Below are 26,722 nucleotides of genomic sequence, written 5' to 3'. Positions count from 1 at the left end.
GCAGGTGCTAATTTGGCTTAGCACCTGTGCTTTGTGGTCATAGTGTTGCCATGGCAAAGTCTTAGTAGTATATCACAGTGCAACCTGTAGTTAGCTATATCAGTATAGAGTTGCACTCTCACCATGTATGAGGACATAAAAAATTCAACTCTGATGCATCAACTCAGTATGAGTGTAACTACTGACATAGCATACAGAGTGTTTAATGCACTTACATCGTTTTCTCTCTGTCTCTCCCCAGGGAAACCAGATCCTGAGCAGCCTTTCTCTGGATGAATACAAGGCCACTCTGAAGATGATTGAAAGGGCTATTCTGGCCACTGACCTTGCCCTGTACATGAAGTAAGTACCAAATGTCAAGCCCAGATGGAAGCCTGAGTGGAGAGGGAAAGAGAGGAGGAAAATGAAAGAAGTCTGGGCAGAATGGGGGGTGGGGGGTGGGGGGTATTGTGACCAAAGCTAATGGCATTCAGTCAGTGCAAAACTGAGTACAACTAAGATTACACTCACCTTTTGACTCATAATCTCTTCTTCACTACTGACTTAGAGTGCCATGTAGTAACTCTATAGGTTATTCAGTGTAAATTCAGTGTTTGTAAGTTGTTCTTTCTTTTTGTGTGTGGTGATGGTGGCAGGAGGCTGGGGTGGCAGGGATTTCATACACTGTTTCTTTGTAACATAGTTTGCTTAGAACTCATGTGCATCTGCAGTCCCAGGGCACCTCACAATTAAAAAACTGTGTAATCTACAGTACTTGAAGAATCTACTTACTTTGGAAGTGGTGTCGTTTTAAGGGTGCCTACACAGTAAATTGATAGTTTTCCTGTCTTCAAAACATTGAGAATCCACAGTCATGTGTTGGTTGATACAATCCCTCTTTTGAAAAAAAGGGATGACAATTTTCAGTGTCTACATGCAGAAATCTTACTGCAGTTATATTTTTCTTCTTTAACTTTCTGTTTCAGCTCTTAGCTAACTTTCAGCCAAGACAGGGGGGGTTAGAAGGATAAGTTGGTTATATATGAGGGTAATTATCTGCTGTGACATTGTGTGTGTGGGTGTGTGCTGTCAGGAGGCGAGGGGAGTTCTTTGAGCTGATCAAGAACGCCCAGTTTGTTTGGGAGGATGAACACCACAGAGATTTACTGAGGCGAGTATAGACTCTCAAATGCCTGCACCAACAAATACATCAATGCAGCACAAACTTTTGTGAGGGGTAGGCTACTAGCCTGCTGTCCAAGGCTCAAAAACATAACCCAGCACCCTAACCCAGCTTGATGATTAACATTTATATTGTGCAATGCATATTTTAAAAGTAGTTATGTGTTGAAACCATTTCTTTGTAGTATAGGTTGCCAGATATGGGTTGTGGCCACAGGTTTAGGTTTATGCTTAAGGTTATGTAAACCTTATACCTTAACCTGGCAATACCATGGTTACCACTCCAGGAAGACATAAGTCTAAGCACGCAACTGAGAAGAAGCTCAGATGGATAACTAGTTAATTCCCTTAATATGATAATAGTATATGAAGTCAAATATTAAACACAGTAAGACATTGGTTAATGATGCTTCACACTGAAGCCACAAATTCATTCGCAATGGTTAAACAGGACCTCGCTATGAGAAGTTGTATAGGTGGTGGGTGTGTGGAATTTAATTTCTGTTACTTTGTCACCCCCTTCAGGTCAATGCTGATGACTGCATGTGATATCTCTGCCATCACTAAGCCTTGGCCAGTACAAAAAAGGGTAAAAAGCAAACAAACCAAAAAAACCTCACCTATTCTTTACCAGTCTGTATGTCAGTTGTTGTGCTTTTTTATTTTTATTTTTTTTCTGGTTTGTTTGCTTTTATTTTTTTTTTCTGGTTCGTACATGATGTCCTTACTTTTGCTTTCTATAGTTCTATAGTAATCTTTGTATGAGATATGAAAAACAATCATACTATACTAGGAAAAATGGTGATGAGGAAAGTATTCAAATGTTTTAAAAGTATAGAAATACAAGTAAAAAAGTATTACACATAAAGGAAAAGTACCAAATTTCTAAAATAAACTTAGAACAAAAAGAAAGGAAATTTGTGTTTGGTCTATTATTTCATTCTTGTAACAGTGCTTCTCACCAATCTTTATTTCAAATATATAAAAGCTTAGACATTTCTGTGAAACATGAAATGTTGCTAGATAAAGTCACCACAATTTTCAAAAATAATCAAGCAAAGCCAAACAGTGCTTTATTTTGAAAAAATTTTATGAGTGTGTGTAAAACCTGTCATAAACACAATGGTAGAACTTTGTTGCTGTCGCTGAAAGTATAATGAAGTGTTCCAAGACCATTGCAGTCAATCTGACTTGGAGTAGGTGTGTTCTGTGTCTACATAAAACAATATTATTTTGACTGACAAGAGGTTAAATAAGAAAAGACAAGTCCGTCTTTATGAAATTATATTTATTTCAAAAGTCACAGTGAGGAAAAACATAACCTGAGCAAATAATTTAATTTCGTGCATATTCATTCCTTGAGAGTAAATTCAACAATCCATGTGCGTAGAACTCAGCAGCTGTGTGCAAAAAGAACCCTTGCGCACGCATGTGTCTGCTGTGCTCGCACTGCTGCAGCTCCACACTCTTGGAGCCTATGATAGAGATAGATACAGATACAGATAGATGTGTGGCATTTCCCTGTGGTCTGCAGGTCCATGTAGACACTATTACATAACCTGTGTACATACTGTATCTTATCATATGCTCTTTTTTTCATCACTGCTCATGCACTTTTGGTTAGATGCAATCTGCATTTTGTTGCACTGCATTGAGACATATGCAGTGACAATAAATCAAATCTAATCTAATTTATTTGTTTATATTTTATATTAATCTAATTCTGCTAAGTAGGATTAAAGCGTTAAATTGAGGTCAAAGCAAAATATTTGCCTTTGTAAAGTAATCCAGTTGTCAGTATTTCTGCTGCAGCACAGATTACCAGTAGTTAATTCAGCAAACTTTATTTTTCAAATTCTAAGCAAATACGGTTTTAAAAAGCACTTATGTTGCTGCCACAGTGTAACTCGGTCTAACGCTAACGATCCATCAAAGTGACCAATCACATTAGACTCCAAAGGCTCCACCCAAACAGTCGAAAGTCAATTTCTTCACCATGTAGAATTCAGCTCCATGCATGTAAAGTTTACCCAGAGAGCGTGAAACTGCAGCAGTGCATGCACAGCAGACACTCACATGCATGATGTTTCTTTGTGCACATGGCTGCACATGGCCTGCACCGGTTGTTAAATTTATTCGTGAGGAATGAATACATGCACTGGCAAAATTAAATTATTTGCGCAGATTATGTTTTTTCTTGCATGTGACTTTTAACTAAATATAATTCTGTACTTATCAACAATTAACAACTGCATACTTTTTTGAGACCCACATTGCTGAAGCTTGATTACCAATTCAGTTGAGAGCTGCAGATGGCTTCAGCAACATATGTATACAATGATACTGATTGGACCTTAAGGCTATCTCATTTACCTCTTTGTAAAAAGCTTGAGACCATTAAATTTGTGAGTCTTTTGGGAGATTTCTTGCTATTTCTATCATTTACATGTTTTATTTTCCTTCTTCCTTCCACTGTCACACAAGCTGTCTTTGTCAATTGGTCTTGGGGTGGCTGTAGCTCAGTAGGTAGAGCAGGTCACCTATTGATCGGAAGGTCAGTGGTTCAATTCCTGGCTACTGCTGGCTGCATGCCAATGTATCCTTGGGCAAGATACTAAACCCCAAGTTGCTCTCCGACCGTTCCGTCGGAGTATGAATGTGAGTGAATGTTAGATGATTAAAGCACTTAGCTTAATTAATTAATCATGGAAGTGCTTGTATGGGGTAAATGTGAACGTGTTGTGTAAGCGCTTTGAGTGCTCATATCTGAGTAGAAAAGCGCTATATAAGAACTAGTCCATTTACCATCTTGGTCTTTCCCAAATACTTCCTCAATATTAATACTCTAACAATGCTGACTCCAGCAGCAGGATAAAAAAAATGCAGCCTCTTATGTACCACTGGAACTCAAAATGCCACAGTTATATCAGAAATTGTACATACAGTAGAATGGCAGTGTGGCTTGCATATTGCCCAACTGGGCCTTCTAACAATAAATTTGATATTGAAGCTGTCAAAGCAAATTGTAAAAGCTTGCTTTGCTTCCATTCTTGGTTTTACAATTAGTGTTATGGAATTTGTCTTTTAGAACGGAACCTCATAACATTTTTAAACCAATGTTTCTGTATTTGGTTTCTGATGTAGATTGCAGAGCTGGTGGCCACTGAGTTTTTTGAGCAGGGGGATAAGGAGAGGCAAGAGCTGAACGTTGAACCTATTGTAAGTAATGTGTAGGGGTTAATTTGAATAATCCTCTTCAACAGTACATTATTAGCTGTAGTGTGCCTCAGGAATCTATGTCCTCTAATTTTTCCTTCTTACTGCAATTAAATAAATTCCCTTTAAATAAAAAGGTAGTGCAGCACTTTTTCAAGAACTGTGTTGATGATACAGTCATGTGAAAGAATTAAAGAATGCTTTCACAGGACTCTTTTTTTTTTTTAAACTCCACTAGCCATTTTATTTATATTTATTCATGCTGTTATTTATATTATGCTGTTATTTATAGGGTGTATATATATACATATATATATATATATATATATATATATATATATATATATATATATATATATATATATATATATATATATATATATATATATATATATATACATGTATTTAGATAGGCAGATGTATATTTATGTATTTATACTATATACCTATACTTAATATTCCTGGTGCTACATCTTTACATTTTTAGATATTTATATACTTTTTGCTTATTCGGTGATGCCATCTATCATATTATGTAAACTTTTAAATCTATGCTGGTATATAATTTATTGTTATATTTTTTATATCTCTGTGCGAGCCAAATGCAACGAAATTTCGTTCTGCGTACATTTGTGTGTATAATGAATGACAATAAAGGTTGTCTAGTCTAGTCTAGTCTAGTCTAGTCTAGTCTCTATGCAGTCCCAGGAAAAACTAAGTACAACCCAGGATTCAATAGCCTGTAGAAACACGTATAGCAGCATTTTCAGTATGACTTTATTGGTCTCTCATGTCATTGTGCATGAATATTCATACACTATTCTTTACAACATTGCTTCAGTTCATTGAGGTTTGCGGTCATTCATTTTATGCACAGCCCTCGAAGATCCCACCACAGCACTTGGATTCAGGTCTGGACTTTGACTGGGCCATTGCAACACCTTGATTCTTTTCTTTTTCAGCAATTCTGTTGTAGATATGGTGGTATAGTTGGGTCATTTATTGCATGACACAATTTCAGCCAAGCTTTAGCTGTCAGACAGATGGCCTCACATTTGACTCTAGAATACTTTGGTATACAGAGTTGTTCAACTCAATGATTACAAGATGCCCGGGTCCTATGGCTGTAAAACAAGTCCAAATCATCAACCCTTCGACCATCATGCTTGGCAGTTGATATGAGGCATTTGTACTGATATGCTGTATTTGGCTTGTCACTGTGCATTACAGCCAAATGGCTCACACAACCACATTGTGAACCAAACTGGTCACTCATGCATGGCTTCAATTGCTGGAGCAACTACTAAGACACTATGGCTTCCAATTGTGCATGACGCCCTGGGCATTTTCCCGGTATGGCTATTGGGTAATCCGGCCTTGCCTTGGGGTGAATTTGCTGAGATGTCCACTCCTTGTAGAATGATGGAATTCAGTGTAAATAGCCTTATAAGCCTTGCCAGATTGATGGGCAACAAGAGTTACTTCTTTAAGATCATTGCAGATCTTGGGCATTCACACCTGAATGTGCCAAACCAGCAAACTGCCAAAACAACTGCTTTTTTTGAGGTGTTACTCTTGCTGATAATCAGGTGCACTTGATTAGCAGCACCTGGTTGCTACTGAACCTCTTAATTCTTATGGAATAAGTAAAAGTGTGCTTAGTTTAGTTTTCACAGACTCTGTGCAGTCCTTCAAAAAAACTTTTTTCACATGACTGTACATGTCTCAGTTATGTTGTTTGTAAAATGACTTGCATGTTGGATACACAGTATAAATATGAATAATTATAGTATCATTTTAGATATAAAATGTTAATATTTGTTCATGACATAATCCTTCCTAACCTTTTCTTGCACCAAACTGTAAAACAATCTCTGTTCATTGTTTCTGATTTAGTCTTTTATTGGCAATGTCGCATAGACTACCTTTGATATTTTCTGCTTTTATTTGTTTCTTAATGATCAAAATATACTAGTAACAATAGATATATTTAGCTGAATGCTTTCTAGTATGGCTTAATGAGAAGGCAGTAAATCAGCAATAAAAATTTCCAGATGGGCTAGTAAAGTCAAACGGATTCATATTGAGAGTTGTTGCATTGATTATATCTACATTTGTGACAATAAATTAATATGCAAATTAATATGTAGTTTACATCTCATTTTTTTAATCCTTTCACAGGACCTGATGAATCGTGAGAAAAGGGATAAGATACCAAGCATGCAGGTGTCCTTCATTGATGCCATTTGTATTCAGTTATATGAGGTAATTCCATCATTGCTCTTTCTGCAGACCAGTGTACCTGATGAATAGCTGGAAAAGTCATCCTGTATTCAGTTCTGCCTGTGATTTCCCATTTACTGAAATGTCTTTCTCACTGTGACAGACCTTGGTTGGGATCTCGGAGTATTGCTCCCCGTTGCTGGAAGGATGTCAGAAAAACCGGTATCATTGGAAGCATTTGGCGGAGGAGTGCGAGAAGGGGCTTGTCAATGGCTTGGTGTGATCCAAATGCCAGAGAGGTTTTCATCCAACACAAAATTCCAGAGTTCTCCCTGTCCAGCCTAGTCATACAAAACTGTATAAACTCAACATAATATCTAGTGCTGTCTAGATATCTAATAGCATATTGTGTGCACTGACGGTGAGCCACCATGAAAAAAAAAAGAAGGGGGTCACTTGCCTTCAGAGGTGGGAAGTAACAAAGTACAAATATTTCATTACTGTACTTAAGTAGATTTTTCAGATATCTGTACTTTACTTCAGTATTTATTTTTCTGATTACTTTTTCCTTTTACTCTCTACATTTTTACACAAATATCTGTACTTTCTACTCCTTACATTTTCAAAACAGGCTCATTACATTAGGTTTAACACGTCTGAGAGAAGTTTGCATTTCCGCTCACTATGCCATCAAGCATCAAATGATATGAGCCTAAATGAAGGAACCATAACACATAAGAGACAACCCTACTGTATCCTCCATCCCTGGGGCTTATTGTGTACAAAGAGATTAAAGGGGCAAAACCATATAATTTATGTGTATATATGGTTTTGCTCAGCAAATATCAGCAAACACACAAAAAGTGTGTGCAATTTGTCACAGAGTGCTAGCTAAAAGAAGAGCTGCTATATTTCCAGGGAGAGAAAAGAGAGAGAGAGAAGTTCATTCAGAGATGTAAAGAGGACAGGAGAGGAAGAACAGAGGTTAGACTTCAAGGTAAGGACTGCAAAACAAACTGAGGTTTGCTAACTGTGTAATTCAAAGACTGTATGAAAATACTGCAGTTTAGTGTGTGATAAAACAGGTCAGTTTGCTGTACTGTATTTACAGTACAGCTCTGTGTTGGAGTGGTGCACAGAGGCTGTGTTCATGGTCAGAGTTACAGGTTACATGAAGTGTAGCAGAGATGAGTTTGAATCAATGCTGCTGATGCTGAATTCATCATTTATACAACCTGCTACTTTTACTTTGAGAACATTTCAGAGCCTGTACAAAGTATTTTTTAACACAAGTACTTGTACCTTTACTTAAGTACAGAATGTCTGTACTTTTGCCACCTCTACTTGCAGTCCTAAAGTTGGTTAAGGTGCCCCAGACATGTTTCATAGTTTGTCTATCCTTTATGTCTAATAAAGTGTTTACCCACCTGGCGAAGCATTTGCTCAGAAATGAGAAAGCTACAAGTTATCACACATAGCCATGCTAACGGGTAAACATGGGCAATGCTAACATGCTACAGAGTTCAACGGTGAGGTACTGTATAATGTTTCTTGAGTTTATCATCTTATTTTGAGCATGTTGGCATGATAACATTAGCCAGTTATCTCATGAATATGAGACTGAAAAAAGGAAAGGTCCTCACATGTAGATTGCCCACCCCCTCCAATAGAACATAAAAAAATTGTGGTATGTTAATTTTCATTTTACTGCTAGCACCCACCACCACCACCACCACCACACACACACGAACAGGAAGGAATGAATATATACACAACATGAAATCATTCTATGTGCTGTCATTCTCATTTTATCAAAGAAAGACCTGTCATCACCATTTTTCTCTCACTTGCCAGAGATAATAAAAAAAGTCAGCACTAAGCTACATTTACATAGACACGGTTATTTTTGCACAGAGTAGCTTTCATGTTGACAGTCACCTACACGACCTGCCACAGATAGTGAATTTTAGGGAATACTGCATGGTTAAGCTGCATACACACTGGAAGCTCTGTGTATTTACTAACACATCATGTGTCAATCAGATTAGACTTTATTAATTCCTTTGGGAGGGTTCCGTCATGGAAATTAAAGATAGGTATGGTATTCTTCGCTCTCATTGGCAGTCACTTCAGTTGCTCACCTGGAAGTTGAGAAGAGTTTATGCTGGGTCCTACCCACTTTCCATTGTATGCAGTTATTTCATCCAGTCACTTGAAGTTGCAGCATGTCATCCATGGTGAATGACATGTCACTGCAAATCCCTTCCAGTGCGTATGTAGCTTTAGATGCATATCCTCAAAGATTAGCACCATTCTAGTGGGATAAATACAATGCAGTTACTATATACTTTACATAGTGTCACAATAATAGGTTTGTTATGTCTTTTTCACAGCGTGCACACACACACACACACACACACACACACACACTACATGAGTTTTGTACATTTTATTCACTGTCTTAAATATGTCATATTTATTTTTGTTTTATATATATTTATAACAGTTTCTATATTGTACGGTCATCCTTTTGTCATGATAACACAATTATTATATAAAGAATGTGGACAAAAAAAAAAAATCCCATGTCTGCTTTTTTATAGGATCTTTATTGGGAACAACTCCTTCTGATGACATTTAGATTGTATTGTATTTTGAAATTTAGATTTTCTAGTTCTCCATCTGTAGGAAGAGACAAAGACTAGAGCTGCAATGTCAAAGGCATTTAGACATTGCTACTGGCTTTTTGCAATAAGTATACAATGCACGATTTTAAGAAGCCACCTGTTTTTGTTTATCCACATTTTTTCCTGCTTAATGCTGTTTATACATTCTGTGAGACTGTGTATAATTTATATATATGACCTTGCTGAAGGTAAATTTACAAATCAGTTAAGAGATTTGCCACAAGCCAAAAAGATTCTCAAACCACATTTAGAGCAGTTTCCATTGTACTGTAAAGACTGATTGTACAACAGAATTTGGCAGATAACTTGCTTAAAATATATAACCCAGAATTTTTCCACATGCTGACAGGTTATTTAGATTTGACTAAGAGTTACTGACAATGTGCAAGGTATAAAACAACACTTGTAGTTTTATAGTATAAATAACTTTATCATTAGATGGTGTTTCAGCATTTTGATCTCTTTAGGTTGGCCAAATGTTGGTTTCATGTGCCAGCTGCTGCCATGCTAGTCACTGTTTAGAAGCAGTGGTTCTTAGTCTGTAGTCAGAGGTGAGGGGTCATTACCGACACCTCTCAAAGAACAACCTGATTTACAAGGTTTTTTTTACCTTGTGAAAGGCCTTTGCAGATCCCGCAAGAAGGAACAGTTACTCCTCAATAAAAGTGATCTAAGCATTTCCACACTAGGAATCAGTAGAAGATGCAACACCAGTATGACTTTTTTCTGTACACTTTCAATGAAAAGTGTGGGAACCACTGTCATACAGGCTAGTGCAGCAGCACTGCACTCTGGTTACATCTCAGTGAAAAAATAATGTAGGATGCACTGGAGGACTTAGGAAAAGAGAAGAACAGTGTACAGAGAATTGGCTTGATCTGCTCAGTGCTGTGGACATAAAAGGGCTTCTACTGGATAAGCCCTTTATCCAGTATGATGCCATTGTTGCATAAGAGCAGTGGAATCTGACAGAACATATTTCACCACCTGCTTTAAAGTACACATGAACATTTTTTCCTGGTTTGGAGGTTTATGATATTACTATGTTGGTTATTTTCCCCATCATTCAGCTCTTTACAGTCATACAGTGCTGAAATACACACATTAACAAGTGATACATAGGTGCATTTAATTAAAAGCTAATTAACATACGTGATAATCTCATTTTAACTTAAGCACTTTTGTAGACTCATGCTCAGAAAACTATTTTGTATCTGTGGTTGTCATTTGTACTTTGAATAGGTCTCCGGACTACAATATTTGTGCCTGTAGCTTGCAATGTATTTGAGAGGGCATTACATTGCAGAGATCGATGGGTTTTTCTTCTGCAAAATGTAATATGCTGATACAGTACCATGATGGTGTTACATAGACACCACTCAACACCGTGAGCCAAGTAAGTAGTATGTCACATTAAAGAATGATGCTTATTTACTATGTCTTCTGTGTTGTCTATAATTTGTCACATGTATTAGACAACAAGGCAACCTTGAGAAGTGAAAATAAGCCTACATGAAAATTTCCAAAAACTGCAGTTCCTTTAGTGGCCACCTGAGGCTTCGAAATGCAGTTTAAAACCAGTGAATGATTGTGGTGGAAAAAATAAGCTGAGCTCTGAAACCAAACTGATTTTCTGATGATTTATTGAAAGTAAAGAATTAACCTTTGCAAAGGGATCAATACAGCACGAACAGCCTTCGCACAGCATTGAACAAAGCACAGAAGTAACACCCATTCCTTTATACTATTGTGTTGATACAATCTTGTTCCACTATCCATGGGGAGTTCAGATCCCCACCACCAAGTAGCACCTGCATGATAACAAGTGCGCCATGGCCTTGGATACAGCCTACAGTCAAGTTGTTTTTCCCATCTTCACACACTCGGTCTTTGTGCTAGAAAATTACAATTACAGAGAAAGAGTACACAGAGGTTATTCGAGTTCAGAAACAAATTTTCCATTACAAATGATATCTCAGTGACTTCCAGTATCAAAACACCAAGGGTGTGTTCCAAAACTTTGCAAAGGGATCAATACAGCACGAACAGCCTTCGCACAGCATTGAACAAAGCACATGCAATTCGGGCTACTTTTATGATGCAGTTTTTTAATTTATCAGCGAGAGATTAACAATCAGCACCTCGATATCAGGAATAATAATCATAGCATCGATATAAGTGCTCACAAATGTCAGCAAATTCTTGGAGGGAGACTGCTGAAACTATTGGAATGGACATGAGGGAATGAACAAAGAAGAACTCTGCATTTATTTGTTTCTGTCAGCAGCACCTCATGTAAAACATGACCGCAAGGTAATTAAACACAGATTTGATGCATGTTGGGATCTGCACCATCCGCAACACAAACACCACAGCATTGTCAGTATACCCAGTATTTGTTGTGTTGGCCTGAATAATTCTAATGTAGTCTGTAGCTGAACATGTTTTCTGTTTGCTCTGGGCTATGATGGCCCAGCTTGACTGCAATCAGGGCGTAGAATTTGTTAGGGATGACAGGGACAAATCCCTACCAATAAATTACTTCTTCCTAGTATTATGTCATAATAATTGGCATTACCTTCCTATTTTATTATTTAATTTGAAATGCATTTATATTTATTGATATTTTTTAATTTTAATTATATATATACTGTATTTGTTTTTTCAAGTTACTATTTATTTTCAAGAGATTTTAGAAGTGAGTCAAGTAATTGTGTTAAACAATCAATCTTGACTAAAATAATTGTTATGATTTTTTCCATGATCGAGAAGCCCCATTTTACATGGGGCATTTACTCGGTGTGTATCTTTGCAGAAACAATGTTGGACTCTGTAGTTTTCTCTGGGCACCTTCCCCAATCAGACCAGGAGTGACATGTTTAGCCGCATGTTCTCCTTGAATCGCTGGCTGTCTGAGTAGTGTCCAAAAAACAACGTGGGGTTCATAGGTAATTGGGAAAGTTTCTGGGGAAAACCTGGTCTTCTTAGAAGAGATGGCATCCATCCCACTTTGGATGAAGCAGCTCTCATTTCTAGAAATCTGGCCAAATTACTAACTACCCAGGGTTGAGACCAGGAAGCAGAGTTGCAGTCTTACACGCCTCTCTGCAGCTTCTCTCCTCTTGCCATCCCCCCAATACCCCATCCCCATAGAGATGGTGGCTGGTCCCAGACAACCAAAAAACAAAGCTAAAATCAGCAAAAAACTATTTGAGCATAAATATTCAAAAACAATAAATAATATAACTTCATCAACTGCACCGAAGAATAAAACAATTAAACGTGGATTATTAAACATTAGGTCTCTCTCTTCCAAGTCCCTGTTAGTAAATGATTTAATAATTGATCAACATATTGATTTATTCTGCCTTACAGAAACCTGGTTACAGAAGGATGAATATGCTAGTTTAAATGAATCAACACCCCCTAGTCACAGTAACTGTCAGAATGCTCGAAGCACAGGTCGAGGAGGAGGATTAGCTGCAATCTTCAATTCCAGCTTATTAATTAATCAAAGACCCAGACAAAGTTTTCATTCTTTTGAAAGCCTGACTCTTAGTCTTGTCCACCCTAATTGGGAAACTCAAAAACCTGTTTAATTTGTTATTATCTATCGTCCACCTGGTCCTTACTCAGAGTTTCTGTCTGATTTCTCAGACTTTTTATCTGATTTAGTGCTCAGTTCAGATAAAATAATTATAATGGGTGATTTTAACATCCATGTAGATGCTGAGAATGACAGCCTCAACACTGCATTTAATCTATTATTAGATTCAATTGGCTTCTCTCAAAATGTAAAGGAGCCCACCCACCACTTTAATCATACTCTGGATCTTTGTCCTAACATATGGCATAGAAACTGAAGACTTAACAGTATTCCCTGAAAGCCCCCTCCTGTCTGATCATTTCTTAGTAACATTTACATTTACCTTAATGGATTACACAGCAGTGGGGAATAAGTTTTATTACAGTAGAAGTCTTTCTGAAAGTGCTGTAACTAAGTTTAAGGATCTAATTCCTTCATTGTTATGCTCTTCAGTGCCATGTGCCAACACAGTGCAGAGCAGCCACCTAAACTCTGCTCCCAGTGAGGTCGATTATCTCGTCAATAGTTTTACATCCTCACTGCGTACGACTTTGGATACTGTGGCTCCTCTGAAAAGGAAAGCTTCAAATCAGAAGTGCCTGACTCCGTGGTCGTGGAATGGCATCTCACTAAATTAGAAGATGCTCATTTAGCCTGTTGCTCTATAAAAAAAAGCCCTCCATAAAGCTAGGACATCTTACTACTCATCATTAATTAAAGAAAATAAGAACAACCCCAGGTTTGTTTTCAGCACTGTAGCCAGGCTGACAAAGAGTCGGAGCTCTGTAGAGCCGAGTATTCCGTTCACTTTAACTAGTAGTGACTTCATGGATTTCTTTACAAATAAAATTTTAGACATTAGAGAAAAAATTATTCATAACCATCTCAAAGATTTATCTTTATGTTCGGCTGCTTTCAGCACTGCTGGTATTTGTTTAGACTCTTTTGCTCCAGTTGATCTTTCGGCGTTAACTTCAGTTACTTCCTCCAAACCAGCAACATGTTTATTAGATCCCATTCCTACTAGACTGTTCAAAGAAGTCTTTCCAATTATTGATGCTTCAATCTTAAAAATGATCAATCTATCTTTATTAGTTGGCTATGTACCACAGGCCTTCAAGGTGGCTGTAATTAAACCTCTGCTTAAAAAGCCATCACTTGACCCAGCTGTCTTAGCTAATTATAGGCCAATCTCCAACCTTCCTTTTCTCTCAAAGATTCTTGAAAGAGTAGTTGTAAAACAGCTAACTGATCATCTGCAGAGGAACGGTTTATTTGAAGAGTTTCAGTCAGGTTTCAGAATTCATCACAGTACAGAAACAGCATTAGTGAAGGTTACAAATGATCTTCTTACAGCCTCTGACAGTGGACTCATCTCTGTTCTTGTCCTGTTGGACCTCAGTGCAGCTTTTGATACTGTTGACCATAACATTTTATTACAGAGATTAGAGCACACTATAGGTATTAAAGGTACTGCACTGCAGTGGTTTGAATCACATTTATCTAATAGAGTCCAGTTTGTTCATGTAAATGGGGAGTCTTCTTCACACACTAAGGTTAATTATGGAGTTCCACAGGGTTCTGTGCTAGGACCAATTCTATTTACATTATACATGCTTCCCTTAGGCAGTATTATTAGAAAGCACTGCATCAATTTTCATTGTTATGCAGATGATACTCAGCTTTACCTATCAATGAAGCCAGATGACACACATCAATTAGTTAAACTGCAGGAATGTCTTAAAGATATTAAGGCCTGGATGACCTCTAATTTCCTGATTCTAAATTCAGAAAAAACTGAAATTCTTGTACTCGGCCCCACAAATCTTAGAAACGTGGTGTCAAACCAGATACTTACTCTGGATGGCATTACTTTGGCCTCCAGTAACACTGTGAGAAACCTTGGAGTTATTTTTGACCAGGATATGTCCTTCAGTGCACATATTAAACAAATATGTAGGACTGCTTTTTTGCATTTCTATTATTTATTTTCTATTTCTAAAATTAGAAACATCCTTTCTCAGAGTGATGCTTAAAAGCTAATTCATGCATTCATTACTTCTAGGGTGGACTATTGTAATTCATTATCAGGCTGTCCTAAAAGCTCCCTGAAAAGCCTTCAGCTGATTCAAAATGCTGCAGCTAGAGTACTGACAGGGAGTAGAGGAAGCATATTTCTCCCATATTGGCTTCTCCTCATTGTCTCCGTTAAATCTAGAATAGAATTTAAAATCCTTCTTCTCGCCTACAAGGTCTTGAATAATCAGGCACCATCTTATCTCAAAGACCTTATAGTCCCATATCACCCCAATAGAGCACTTCACTCTCAGACTGCTGGCTTACTTGTGGTTCCTAGGATACTTAAGAGTAGAATGGGAGGCAGAGCCTTCAGCTTTCTTTTCATTCACCTTATTTTGTTTATACTCCACCCTGCATTTAATCATTATTAATCAATCTCTGGCTCTCTTCCACAACATGTCTTTTCTCTCCCCTCAGCCCAACCGGTCACAGCAGATGACTGCCCCTCCCTTAGCCTGGTTCTGCTGGAGGTTTCTTCCTGTTAAAAGGGAGTTTTTCCTTCCCACTGTCGCCAACCCAACAGTCATAATGACCCCTTATGAGCAATAAAGGGTCATTATGACTGTTGGGTTTTCTCTGTATTATTGTAGGGTCTTTACCCACAATACAAAGTGCCTTGAGGTGACTGACGGTTGTGATTTGGCGCTATATAAATAAAATTGAATTGAACATGCAACATAACCTTCTCCAGATCCTTTGACACACGCTCATGGTGAACCTGTGAAACATACAGGGAACAGTGGTGGACCAGGTATTCTATGGCAAATGCCAATTGTGTCGATGGTGCTGGGCAGTGAGCAGGGTCCACTACAGGAGTCAGGCCACCCTCATGAAGTTGGTTTCTGACCATTTGGTCAGAGATGGTCACACCAGTGGTTTGCTGGAAGTCATTTTGTAGGGCTCTGGCAGTGTTCATCCTGTTGCTCTTTGCGTTTAAAAAATAAATAAATAAATAAAAACAGCCCTTCTGACTGGCTAAGGACCTTTTACAGCCCTGTCCAGCTCTCCTAGATTAGCTCCCATCTCCTCTAACCTCCCCCATGCTCTTGAGACTGTACTGGGAGACACAGCAATCATTCTGGAAATGTGATACATCATCCTGAAGGAGTTGGATATCAACCTCTGTAGGCTTCAGGTATTGCCTCATGCTACTGGGTGTTATCCTAGCCAAATGCAAAGCTACTGAAGTAAAAAAGGAACAGAAAAGCTGACAAGAAAAAAAAATGTCAGCCTCTGTAAAACAATTTGAGTATGTTAAACTTCTCTGGGCAACAATGAGACAGCCCCCAAAACAGGAATAGATTTATTCCTGTTTTGGGGGCTGTCTCATTGTTGCCCAGGGCATCAATTTTATTGACATCAAAACAGCTGAAACTGTTTAACTACCTCTGCTACTTAAATGAACAGATCAAAACCCCCAGAAGTTTAACATACTCAAATTGTTTTACTTTTTTTCGAGCAGTGAATTTTCTATAATGCTACCAAATAACCTTTACTACCACTACAAAAACTACAAAAACACTTCTTTGGCAAAAAGCAAAAGGCTTTTATTTATTACATTTTATAAAAGCTGAACATATATACTACTATCTTCTAAAACAGACTGAAAGCTTAGCAAACACTAAAGAAAAGACAGTTGTTTGCTAAGACAGGAGAAATATTTACATCAATGTAGACAGAACACATTGCCTGCACGTCTTTATCACATTGACATATACAACACAGTGAAACTCAAAAATGGAAAGTGGGTTCTCATTGTCCATCCAGGTGCAGGCAGTTAAGCAGGACAGGGCATGTTAACAGAGTTCACATCTACTGGTTTTCTATACCGATCAGTGGTTGGTGCTATAACAGCTTACATGGTTTAGAGGTTCAAACTGAGTCGTTCTTCTTGTATGCCACCATGCTGTTCACCTTGTGGATTGAGGTTGTGAAAGAGCGTAAACGCACCTCCTCTGATTGATCAATAGTCTGTGGCCCTGATTCTTCCCATTTATCTGGAACCACCAGGTCCTTGTCTGTGTAAACCAGGAGGTCAAAAGCACCTGAAGAGGGAAGTGGGTGTTAAGGTCAAAATTATTAGACAATTACCACACTGAGGGCTCAAAGGTCAAGTCTTGTTACTCACATGGTGTCTCCAGCAAGGGCAAGAAAGTAACGGTGGCTGTTATCTGCCTGATGACAGAGCGGATCTCATCTTGAATGGTCTTAATGGACTTCTCTCTGGGAACACTGAGGGTGACACATGAGAACTCCGTTAACATGCATAATTTATGAAACAAAAGTCATCTGAGAGTGAATGGTGATAGCTGCTCATCTAAACAAGTTTAAATCATAGGATTGATAGGATTCTTCAGACAAAATTTTTTCCTTTCCTTAAATTCCTTCTTTTAAAGTGACTGGGTTCAAGCATCTTATTGCAAAAAAACAAACAAAAAAACAAAAAAAACAAACAAGCCTGTTAGTACACAAATTCAGATCTTTGCTTATAACCAGGGGTGTGTTTGTTTTGTTTTTGGTTTTTTTAAACTTTACTGTTGCCTACCTGTGTAAGGCAGAAATTAGAAACACTCGACAGTGTGGAATATATTTTTTTCAATTGTTGTGGAACTGAGATGTTTGTACACGAGGGTTATAAAAGTTCTACATTATAGTTTAATTTTAGTTTGTTTTTACTTTTTTCTCTAAATCAGTTAGTTTTAGTTAGTTTTCAGAGTGGTTTTGCTCATTTTTATTAGTTTTTATTTTAAGCTTAACCCTTAGTTTTAGTTTTCATTAGTTTTAGTATTATTATTTTTTTATACTTTGTCAGGTGCAAGATTCAAGAGTAACTATTGTGTAATAAAAACTTGACAAAAGATACTGTTTAAAAAAATGTATTCATCAACCAGTTGTTCACAAGACAGCAGCACTATGTGCTAAATGTGTGTAACATTAAGAACACATGATCATCAACATTGAGAAACAAAGAAAAACAAACTCCAAAACTCAAAATCTACAATAAAGTTCAGCGACAGTGCAGTAGATTAACAACACCTGCATGTGGTGTTTGACAAAAACAAACTGAACTGCAGTCAGAAGCTAGCTTCAATGATAAATGCACTATCAATGATAAATGCACAAGTGCTTTTCTACTCTACGGCCTCTTTCCCACCAACAGGGTTCCAAAGCCCGTGCCGTAATTTGAACCGTTAGGCAGGTTTTCCACCGCCGAAACACTCGGTGCTCGGCCGAAAAACGGGTTCAATTCCGGCCCCGCAAACTAGCTGGTCTCGAACCACGAACGCGTGACGAAAGTGGCAGAAGGGCGTGACTCAACATCAAGTTTTCTACCATATTACATGTGTATTACATGAGAAAAGCGAAGCGATTTTCACGGCTGTGAATTAGGTTGGGCTCTAAGGCTGAACTTGCTGCTTTGTATCAGTTCATATCACAGATAAAAGGACACAAAATGCGTACTTGTCGTCTTGCTCTGATCACTGTGTTTACCTCTGTGCTGCACACAGATGTTGCAGTAGTTCGCTTTGGACCGTAAACCGTATTTGCAGCACAAAAAAGAGGAGCGTGCTCTCCCACGTTTGTGCGCTTCGGCTTCCGTGTCCAGACGAGGACCCGCCCACGCTCATACGTAAAGGAGCAATTCACACACGGTGGTAACGCGGGCCCGTTCTTAAGCGTTTTGCCAGTTCATTGGGAACAGCACGGGCACTGGCACGCGAACCGGTTCCTCGGCGGTGGGAAAATAGCGTACTTGAGCACCCAAAGCACTTTATACAACACGTTTGCATTCATTCACTCAGACATTCATACAAGCAACCTTACATTAACACCTGCACAGAAATCCCCCCCTCTCCCGGTGACCAGGTGCTGACGCTGTCCCCAGGGAGCGTAAGGCAATCATTCAGCAAGATCAACGTCTGGAAAGCTCCTGGTCCTGACAACATACCCGGTCGTGTGTTGAGGGACTGTGCAGGGGAACTTGTAGCTGTCTTCACGGATATCTTTAACATCTCGCTGAGTCAGGCCATGGTCTCCACCTGCTTCAAAGCTACCACTATCATCCCTGTCCCACAGAAGGCATCACCCTCCTGCCTAAATGACTACCATCCGGTGACACTCACCCCCATCCTGACGAAGTGCTTGAAACAGCTAGTCATGAAACACATCAAATCCATCCTTCCTGCCTCCCTGGACCCTTTCCAGTTTGTGTATCGGCCCTCGACTGACGATGCGACCTCCACTGCCCTCCACATGGCCCTCACACATCTAGACACCATGGGCTCTTATGTCAGTGCTGTTCATTGACTTCAGCCCGTCATTCAACACCATCATCCCCCAACAGCTCATTCTTAAACTAGACAGTCTGGGGCTGAACAGCTCACTGTGTAACTGGATGTTAGACTTCCTGACTGGGAGACCACAGGCATTATGGGTCGGCAATAACACATCCAGCATCACACTCCCTGCTGCCATCAGGGAGGAGACTACGGAATCTCTGGGCTCAAACCAGTAGACTGAGGGACAGCTCCGTTCATCAGGTAGTCAGGATGCTTAACTCTCTGCCTGCTCTGCCCCCTTTTACCACCTTAACCCACAAACTTTCACACATTTTCAGATAACAAAATTTCACACTGAACTCATTGAGACTGGTTACTCACTCAGCTCAAGTTCATGTGCCCATTCAAATTGCACTACTGTTTACAATTGTACTACTGTTTGCATTTACACTACTGTTATATTTACAGCAATGTTTATATTAGTATCAGCCTTAATACACTGCATGTCACTTTACTGTATATCATTATCAGGGTCTCCATACATATAATGTGTAAATTCACTTCATAATATACATCGCTTTACTCAGATGTCAATGCCAGGACCTCTATACTTACGTATATACTTTTATACCTTTATATATTTATACTGCTATATTCTTACAACTTAGGAGATCTAATTTTTCTTATTTATTATGCTAATGTTTATTGATGTTTGTGAAAGGTATACCGTTTATAGTTATTGTCTATTGTTGCACCATGGGGCTGACAGTAACAATTTCGATCCTGTGTATGTCCTGTACATATTGCAGATTTGACAATAAAGCCGACTTTGACCTTTGACTTAATGAAATGAAAAACCATCCAAGACTGCAGACACTTAGCCTGACAAAGCTAACTCCTAATTTAGAGCAAGCTAATGGCTCAGTTATGAGGAAAAACAGGAGAGCAACCTCCTGGCAGGAGTTTTTTTTGTAGAGGCACTACAAAAATCTCCCCCCAAAAAAGTCAGTGGCTGCCTGACGATTGTATTGAATTTTTCATATCAAATTTTTCATATCAGCCAAAACATGTTCAGACCCATCCATACCCTTAGACAAAAACTGGCTAATTCCCAAGGGCAAAACTCCCCAAGCACAAGCTAAGCACCATAGTGTATGCTGTGCAGTGAGGAGTGCTTGGCCATCTGCATTAGAGATGCCAAACAGCCACTCCACAAATGCATTGCACAACATTGAGGAGCCACCTCAACAGCACAAGACTCAGCTGTGCTTCTGCACCTAAAAGGACACTCTTTTGAGGAAGTCATTGTTCATATTTTGGACACCAGCTGTCAGGCACCTACAGTGCAGTCTTGCGATCCCTTCCCAGGCAGACATGATAGGGTGGGGCATGGTCTCACTGTTGTTTCACCCAAAAACCCCTGTTGGTATGACCGATTGTCTGGCTCATGTCATGACAAACCCCCACTAGGGATGAAATACCTGGGACTCTCCACCCGTCACTGAATAAGGTTTCTTGGATCAGAGGTGAAACATCTTGAAAAAAATTGGAGAAATCCAGTTGCCTTTCAAGCTCTTCAGATTGTGTATCAGACTTTAAGTACACAAACATACTGCTTGTTTATTGGGAAAAATTCCACAACAGAAAAAAAAAATATATATATAAAATATCACCCCACTCAAAGGAACAGTGTGGGTAGTATAAGCATAACATGCCACATGCTGGAATTAGATTACTCTGCAAATAAAACAAACCAACCATGAACAGACTTGAGTCTGAGGAATTCTGTCTTCAAATATTTGCACACAGACAACACAAAACTTCAACACAACGGTCAATCTCATAAACTATGAGAAAAGTAGACTTAGTGTGGAGTCTTATTAAAAAAAAAAAAAAAACTCATACCCAAGACTAATTGATGTACTGACCTGCTCTCTTTGGATGACTTGTCACACTCAATGTCAAACTGCCATCTCTCAAGCACCTCGTTGGTTTCCAGACATGTGATCACCAACACCAGCTTCTGCACAGTGCACTCGAACAGCCACTCTGCAACACACAAAGAGCAAACATCCTGAAATAAGTGTTGTCATGACAGAGAGAGGATCTTTAAGTCTAGGGGCATTCCACAGTATTTTGCATGTCATGGAAGGGACAATTTGAAAATTCTAATTACTGTATTATTTGCACTGCTGCCTCACAGTTAGAACACCATCTGGAAGGCCTGGGTTCAATTCCATCTCTCCCTCTCTCTGTGTGGAGTTTGCATGTTCTACCCGTGCTTGCGTGGGTTTCCTCCCACATTCCAAAGACATGCACTTACTGGGGTTAGGTTAATTGGCTACTCTAAATTGCCCACAGGTGTGAATGTGAGTGTGAAAGGTTGTTTGTCTCTCTGCGTTAGGCAGACTGGCGACCTGTTCAGGGTGTACCCTGCCTCTCACCCTATGACAGCTGGGATAGGCTCCACCCCCCCATCCTTAAGGATAGTGAACAGGTGGTGAAAGCCAGACGGCGACATCGATAGCGAATGTGATGTGCCCCTCTGTCTTGTTGTGGACAGGGACTGTTTTTGAAAATTACAATTTGTGTAATTGTTTTGGACATAGTTGCACAAAAATTGCCTGACGCTTTGCTTGCATTTTAATATGAATAGTTGTATACAACTTTGTTTACATGAGCTTTTAAAATTTACAGCTTATGTTTGTATTTTATGTTGTAAAAATTGTGTGTGGTTTTCACAGCTAAAAAAATTAATAAATAAAATAAATTAAATTAACTTTTTTGTACACTGATAATCACAGCAGCTGTTTTACATGTGGTATGTCTGCACAAGGACAGCAAGCACAGAGCCATTACCAAAATGTGAGCTCAGGTAGAGCGAAAGAAAACATTTTTTCTAGTGTCCAAAACAGCAGCGCTTTTTCCTTTAACCATTAAAACCTTTACAGGGACACAGCCGGTCTCTATATTGTCCCGCAAAATCAAGCATGAACAGGACCGTCGTGAGATGGCGAATTGTGAACACATTGTGAATAAAACTGGCCATGACTGGTGGTAGATTGCAAAATGTGGTGAAATAATACTATAGTGCAGCGATCTAGCAAGAGAAATTAAAAAAAAATAAAATAAAATCATCGGCGACAGGGTGGACTGTGTGGGGCGCGCGCCCACTTTCTAATTGCAGTGATGAAACAGTTCTAATAGCAAACCGGTGAAATTCTCAGCTCGGTGCAAGACCACCTTAGCATGGCGCAGCGCTGGGCAATCAGCCGCTGGCTAGCACCCTGCCCCCATTAACACAAGCACTTCTTTCTAAGCTTAAGTGCTTTCTATACAAGATTCACATATATTCATATTTCGACAGCAAGGGATTTTCTGTTTCTTAAGTGGGCTGCAGCACTCTTGACTTTGGGAACCACTGTGTAGGTTTTACTCAACAGGAACGCAAAGAACCACCTTGTGGCCCTACTCAGCAATTACACATCACAGATTATTATATAACTTCATTTATTGAGTTAAATTCTCTAAAAAGCAGTAGCAAAAAAAAAAGAAAAAAAAAAAAGAAAGTCACGTATTGTTCACAATAGTTCCCTTGTTTTGCATTTCAGTAGATCAACTTGAGTAGATTTACTTTTGCCTCGCCATAAAAGTCCAAATTTACTCCCCACCAAGCTGATTGAAGTTTATATCAGTTCATGCCAAATTTAAAAAAAAAAGTTTCTTCTTTTTCTAAAAGTTCAATAAATCTATTTTCCAAAATTTATGAGTAACCATGTTAAATAATCATGATCTTCATAGTGACCAGAGGTGGGAAGTAATGAAGTGGAAATACTTTGTTACTGTACTCAAGTAGAATTTTCAGGTATTAATTTTTCTGACAACTTTACTGTTACTTTCTGTTACTTTAGGTTTACTCATCCAGGGGAAGTTTACTTCACAGCACTGCATTCCTCTTAAACATTAAACCAAGTGCAGATGTCCTTAAGTTGTGGTCACAGAAATTCAGCATCTAGCTAGCACTACAGAAGCGGAGCAAGCATAAACGTGTTTTTGCAAAGGCAATGTTTCCATCAGTTCCAAGATCAACCATCACAAAAACTGCTTGTATGTAGTTTGTCACAGTGTGTCTGGTAGCTAAATGTACAGTTGCTCTATTTCTCAGGAAGAGAAAACAATGAAAGAGAAGTTCAATCAGATGAAGAAAGAAGTAAGAAAGACAGAAAAAAAGAGGAAGAAGATAGGTTATATTTAATAGTAAGGACTGCGTAGTCACATTTTATAAACTGATAATTCAAATCTTACATGTCCCCACTTTCTGAATCACATATCGGTGTATATGAAGTGTATATGATGTGACGTTTTTTTTCATATTGTGAAACATCCTGCAAAACAAACTGAGGGATGCCATCTTTGTGTTACTCAAAGGTTGCTGAAAATACTCAGCAGTTTAGTGCAGGATAAACAGCTCAACTTGCTGTACTGTAAAACTCTGTGTAGGACTAGTGCACAATGTGTGTTCATGGTCACAGTTAGGTTAAGTCAAGTGTATAGGTGTGGAGGCAGAGTCACCCTCTACAGGCAACAGAAAATAGTGGGGTATTTAATTCACTTTCACTGCTTGTGTCTTACATAACAGATTTGAGCCGAGTACATTAATTAGAGTTTAGATTGGATCTCATGTAATATTATGCCAATATCACAGGTTCAGTTAGCTTTATGCAAAAGTAGTTGGTAGAAATGTCCTTCAGTGAGCTACTTTTACTTTCTTACTTTGAGTACATTTCAGAGCCTGTACTTTTTTTTTTTTTTTAAACTTGAGTGAAGAAGTTAAATCCAAACTTGATAACTTTTACCATAATATATATATATATATATTTTTTTTTAAACAAGCATCTGTAGTTCTACTTAACCTCCTGCATCCACATATAGGGACATTACATTTAGGCTTCGCTGCACCTTATATTTTATTAAGCTCAATAGTGTTTTATACTTTCTTAAGTCATGTTGTTTTTGTTTCGTTATGCTATAAAATAATCCCGTTGTCCACATCTGAGGACATTTGTTTTCCTTCACTAAAGTATGTAGCAACCATGTAACACCTTCCTGTTCAAATAGGAAGCTTGGTTGAAATATAAATATCAGGTCCATCTAATCACATATCTAGGAGAAATTAAAAATGCATTGCCAACAGGAGCTCAGGTATCAGGAGGTTAAGTAAAGAATGTCTGCACTTTTGTCACCTCTGATAGTGACAAAAAAAATAACTGATTTAAGATTTCTTGCCATAATCCAGCATATCTATCATCTAACCTAAAATTCCCCAACAGGCTTGAAGATATAGCTTTAAAAAAAAGCCTCCAAGCCCCAAACCACAACTGAACTCATTCAGTTCCAAAACTCTTTTCACTTTCTCCATCGTTATGTCACGTGAGTGGAAAAGCCCAGTACTGAGACTACCTTTAAGCTGAGACACCACGTTGGTCAAATAGTTCTTCAGCTTGGGGTCGGTAGTGAGTTGAAGGCTCATGTCATAGTGGGTGACTCTGGTGAACGTCTCAGGAGGATAGATGCCCCGCTGATACAGGATGCTGTTGATGCCGAAAGCTATTAAGGAAAAGGGGGGAAATAAACAGTTCAAATAAAAGGAAATTCAGTGTTCATTAGCGACACAGTAAAGTTTAGCGGCTTACGTCATTCAAAAGAGAAAGACACAGAAGACGAATTAGCACAAACGCATCTAGTAACTTGAGAGAAAACTAAGTGATAATTAACAAATATATCTGCTAACTGAACAAGCGACAAAAATGTAGGTTTGGGAAGAAAATGGATGGACGAATAACTACATGAACAGATATCGTGTAACTTAAACAAATTATTCCGCCTAAAAATGCGAATTGGCTGTCTTAGGAAAAGTTACGCGTAAATATACTTTTTTCTTATTATTAATTTTTAATAAATTGGAGCTCTGCTTGCCGTGCTAAGTGCATCAATGCTGTATTGATGCTAATACGCTATCGGGCACTACTTAGGCCCTATTAGTGCACGCGTGTCGCAAACGAGTAACTAAAAAGACTTAACACGAATACTTACAAAAGAACTCAGCCACTAGCTCCGCGCTTCCTTTAAGAGTAATTCCCTTCAAAGTGCTTGTCATTTTCTAAACACTTTGAATCAAACTCTCACGACTAAATCTATTGTCTTCTCTTTTTTTCCTCTGCAGACTTCAACTGCCCGCCATACAGTTTGAATTTTGTACGCTCCCGCACTCTTGCGCATGCGTGCCAGATTGTGGCGCATGGTTGATGACGTTTCAAGTTGCGGTTACAATTTTTTGACACTAGAGGGCAGTGCAGAATAATTCAATAAAATGCTCTGCATGTCACACAGGAGTGTTGGCTTTTATTCGTGTTTTAGTACCTCCGCCAAGGAGGTTATGTTTTCGGTCGCGTTGGTTTGTTTGTCTGTCTGTCTGTTTGTCAGCAGGATTACTCCAAAAATTATGAACGGATTTCGCTGAAATTTTGTGGAGTGGTTGGAAATGACAAGAGAAAGAAGTGATGAAATTTTGGCGGTGATCCGGATCACGATTTGGATCCAGGAATTTTTTTAAGGATTCTTCACTACTGCGGGATAGGGGGTTATTGTTGTCTGGGAAAGATTAAAGATTATTTCACAGTATTTAGATACACGTAATACAGCGTCAGTGACCCTATGGCCTTGGCGGAGGTTTGCGCTCTCTGAGTGCTTCTAGTTTTTATTTATTTATTTATTTGCGTTAAAGCCCATTGTAGCTTTTCATTGACTGAATATTACTGTAGTCTCTAGAGCTTGGAAAAAAAACCCAACTGGACTTCTTTAAGTATACTGAAGACGTTTCACCTCTCATCCGATAGGCTTCTTCAGTTCTAAAACCAAATTGTGCAAAGTCAGGTATTTAAACCCCAGTGGGGGGTCTCCCCCTGTAGGTGGTCCTTGACCCACTATTTTTATTTGAATAATTATGTGCAAAGGTATAAAAAAAGGCCTGGGTCATTACAATCTGTGAAACTGGGCAAAGTCTCACAGTGGTTTCCCCCAAGTGGGCATTTTATCAAGTGACCTATTGAGGTCACCTGAAGAAAGGTGTGAATGGGGGTTAAGACACCTGGGAAGGGAGCTCAGGATTGCATTGGGGACAGTTGGTGTCATAATCTACCACCTCTGTTCATTCGCAGTGGACATAGATGGCTTCTTTTACTCTTCTTTCAAACCATCTCTTTCAGGTGCTGTTTACACGAGACCGTTTTCATTTTGAAACGGTGTCGTTTTGATGCGTTTCGCCCTTCTGTTTACACGACAACAGAGTGAAAACGATGTGTTTCAGAAACGGGGTCCAGAGTGGAGCGTTTCAGAAACGCACCGGCTTGCGTTTTCGTGTAAACACTTGAAACCGGGGTGATTTGAAAACGCTCGACTCGCACATGCGCACTATGGTTGCGACGGCCAGT

General features: G+C 38.8%; 2 protein-coding genes across 2 annotated transcripts in view; one reads left to right on the top strand and one right to left on the bottom strand.

Annotated features, from left to right (window-relative positions):
- The window catches only part of pde5ab (phosphodiesterase 5A, cGMP-specific, b), a 63,138-nt gene extending 56,087 nt beyond the window's left edge, over positions 1 to 7,051 (top strand). Inside the window, exons 17-22 of the mRNA XM_030722743.1 lie at positions 242 to 342; positions 1,073 to 1,150; positions 1,687 to 1,750; positions 4,306 to 4,380; positions 6,559 to 6,642; positions 6,764 to 7,051. Of these exons, the coding sequence (XP_030578603.1) occupies positions 242 to 342; positions 1,073 to 1,150; positions 1,687 to 1,750; positions 4,306 to 4,380; positions 6,559 to 6,642; positions 6,764 to 6,883 (522 nt within the window). The 3' untranslated portion in view covers positions 6,884 to 7,051. The remainder of the gene's footprint in view (positions 1 to 241; positions 343 to 1,072; positions 1,151 to 1,686; positions 1,751 to 4,305; positions 4,381 to 6,558; positions 6,643 to 6,763) is intronic.
- Positions 7,052 to 16,511: 9,460 nt separating this feature from the next.
- On the bottom strand, positions 16,512 to 25,504 carry mad2l1 (MAD2 mitotic arrest deficient-like 1 (yeast)). Its single transcript, XM_030722751.1, has 5 exons — positions 25,326 to 25,504; positions 24,693 to 24,839; positions 21,161 to 21,281; positions 17,081 to 17,184; positions 16,512 to 16,997 (listed from the first exon to the last, which is right to left on the bottom strand). The coding sequence occupies exons 1-5, from the start codon at positions 25,387 to 25,389 to the stop codon at positions 16,825 to 16,827; spliced, it is 609 nt and encodes a 202-aa protein (XP_030578611.1). The 5' UTR covers positions 25,390 to 25,504; the 3' UTR covers positions 16,512 to 16,824.
- Positions 25,505 to 26,722: the final 1,218 nt, after the last annotated feature.

Source organism: Archocentrus centrarchus, assembly GCF_007364275.1.
Source record: "Archocentrus centrarchus isolate MPI-CPG fArcCen1 chromosome 18 unlocalized genomic scaffold, fArcCen1 scaffold_23_ctg1, whole genome shotgun sequence".
In the NCBI taxonomy this organism is placed as follows: domain Eukaryota; kingdom Metazoa; phylum Chordata; class Actinopteri; order Cichliformes; family Cichlidae; genus Archocentrus; species Archocentrus centrarchus.
Note: the sequence above shows the minus strand (reverse complement) of the source record. Positions and strands in the feature narration are given on the sequence as shown.

What these genes read in the sequence shown, in the direction of transcription:
- mad2l1 (XM_030722751.1), bottom strand. Translation starts at nt 25,389, where the DNA reads ATGACAAGCACTTTGAAGGGAATTACTCTTAAAGGAAGCGCGGAGCTA. An exon ending in CGTGGTGTCTCAGCTTAAAG is followed by an intron (nt 21,282 to 24,692) that starts GTAGTCTCAGTA and finishes TGTGTGTTGCAG; the next exon opens with AGTGGCTGTTCGAGTGCACT. An exon ending in AAGTCATCCAAAGAGAGCAG is followed by an intron (nt 17,185 to 21,160) that starts GTCAGTACATCA and finishes TGTCACCCTCAG; the next exon opens with TGTTCCCAGAGAGAAGTCCA.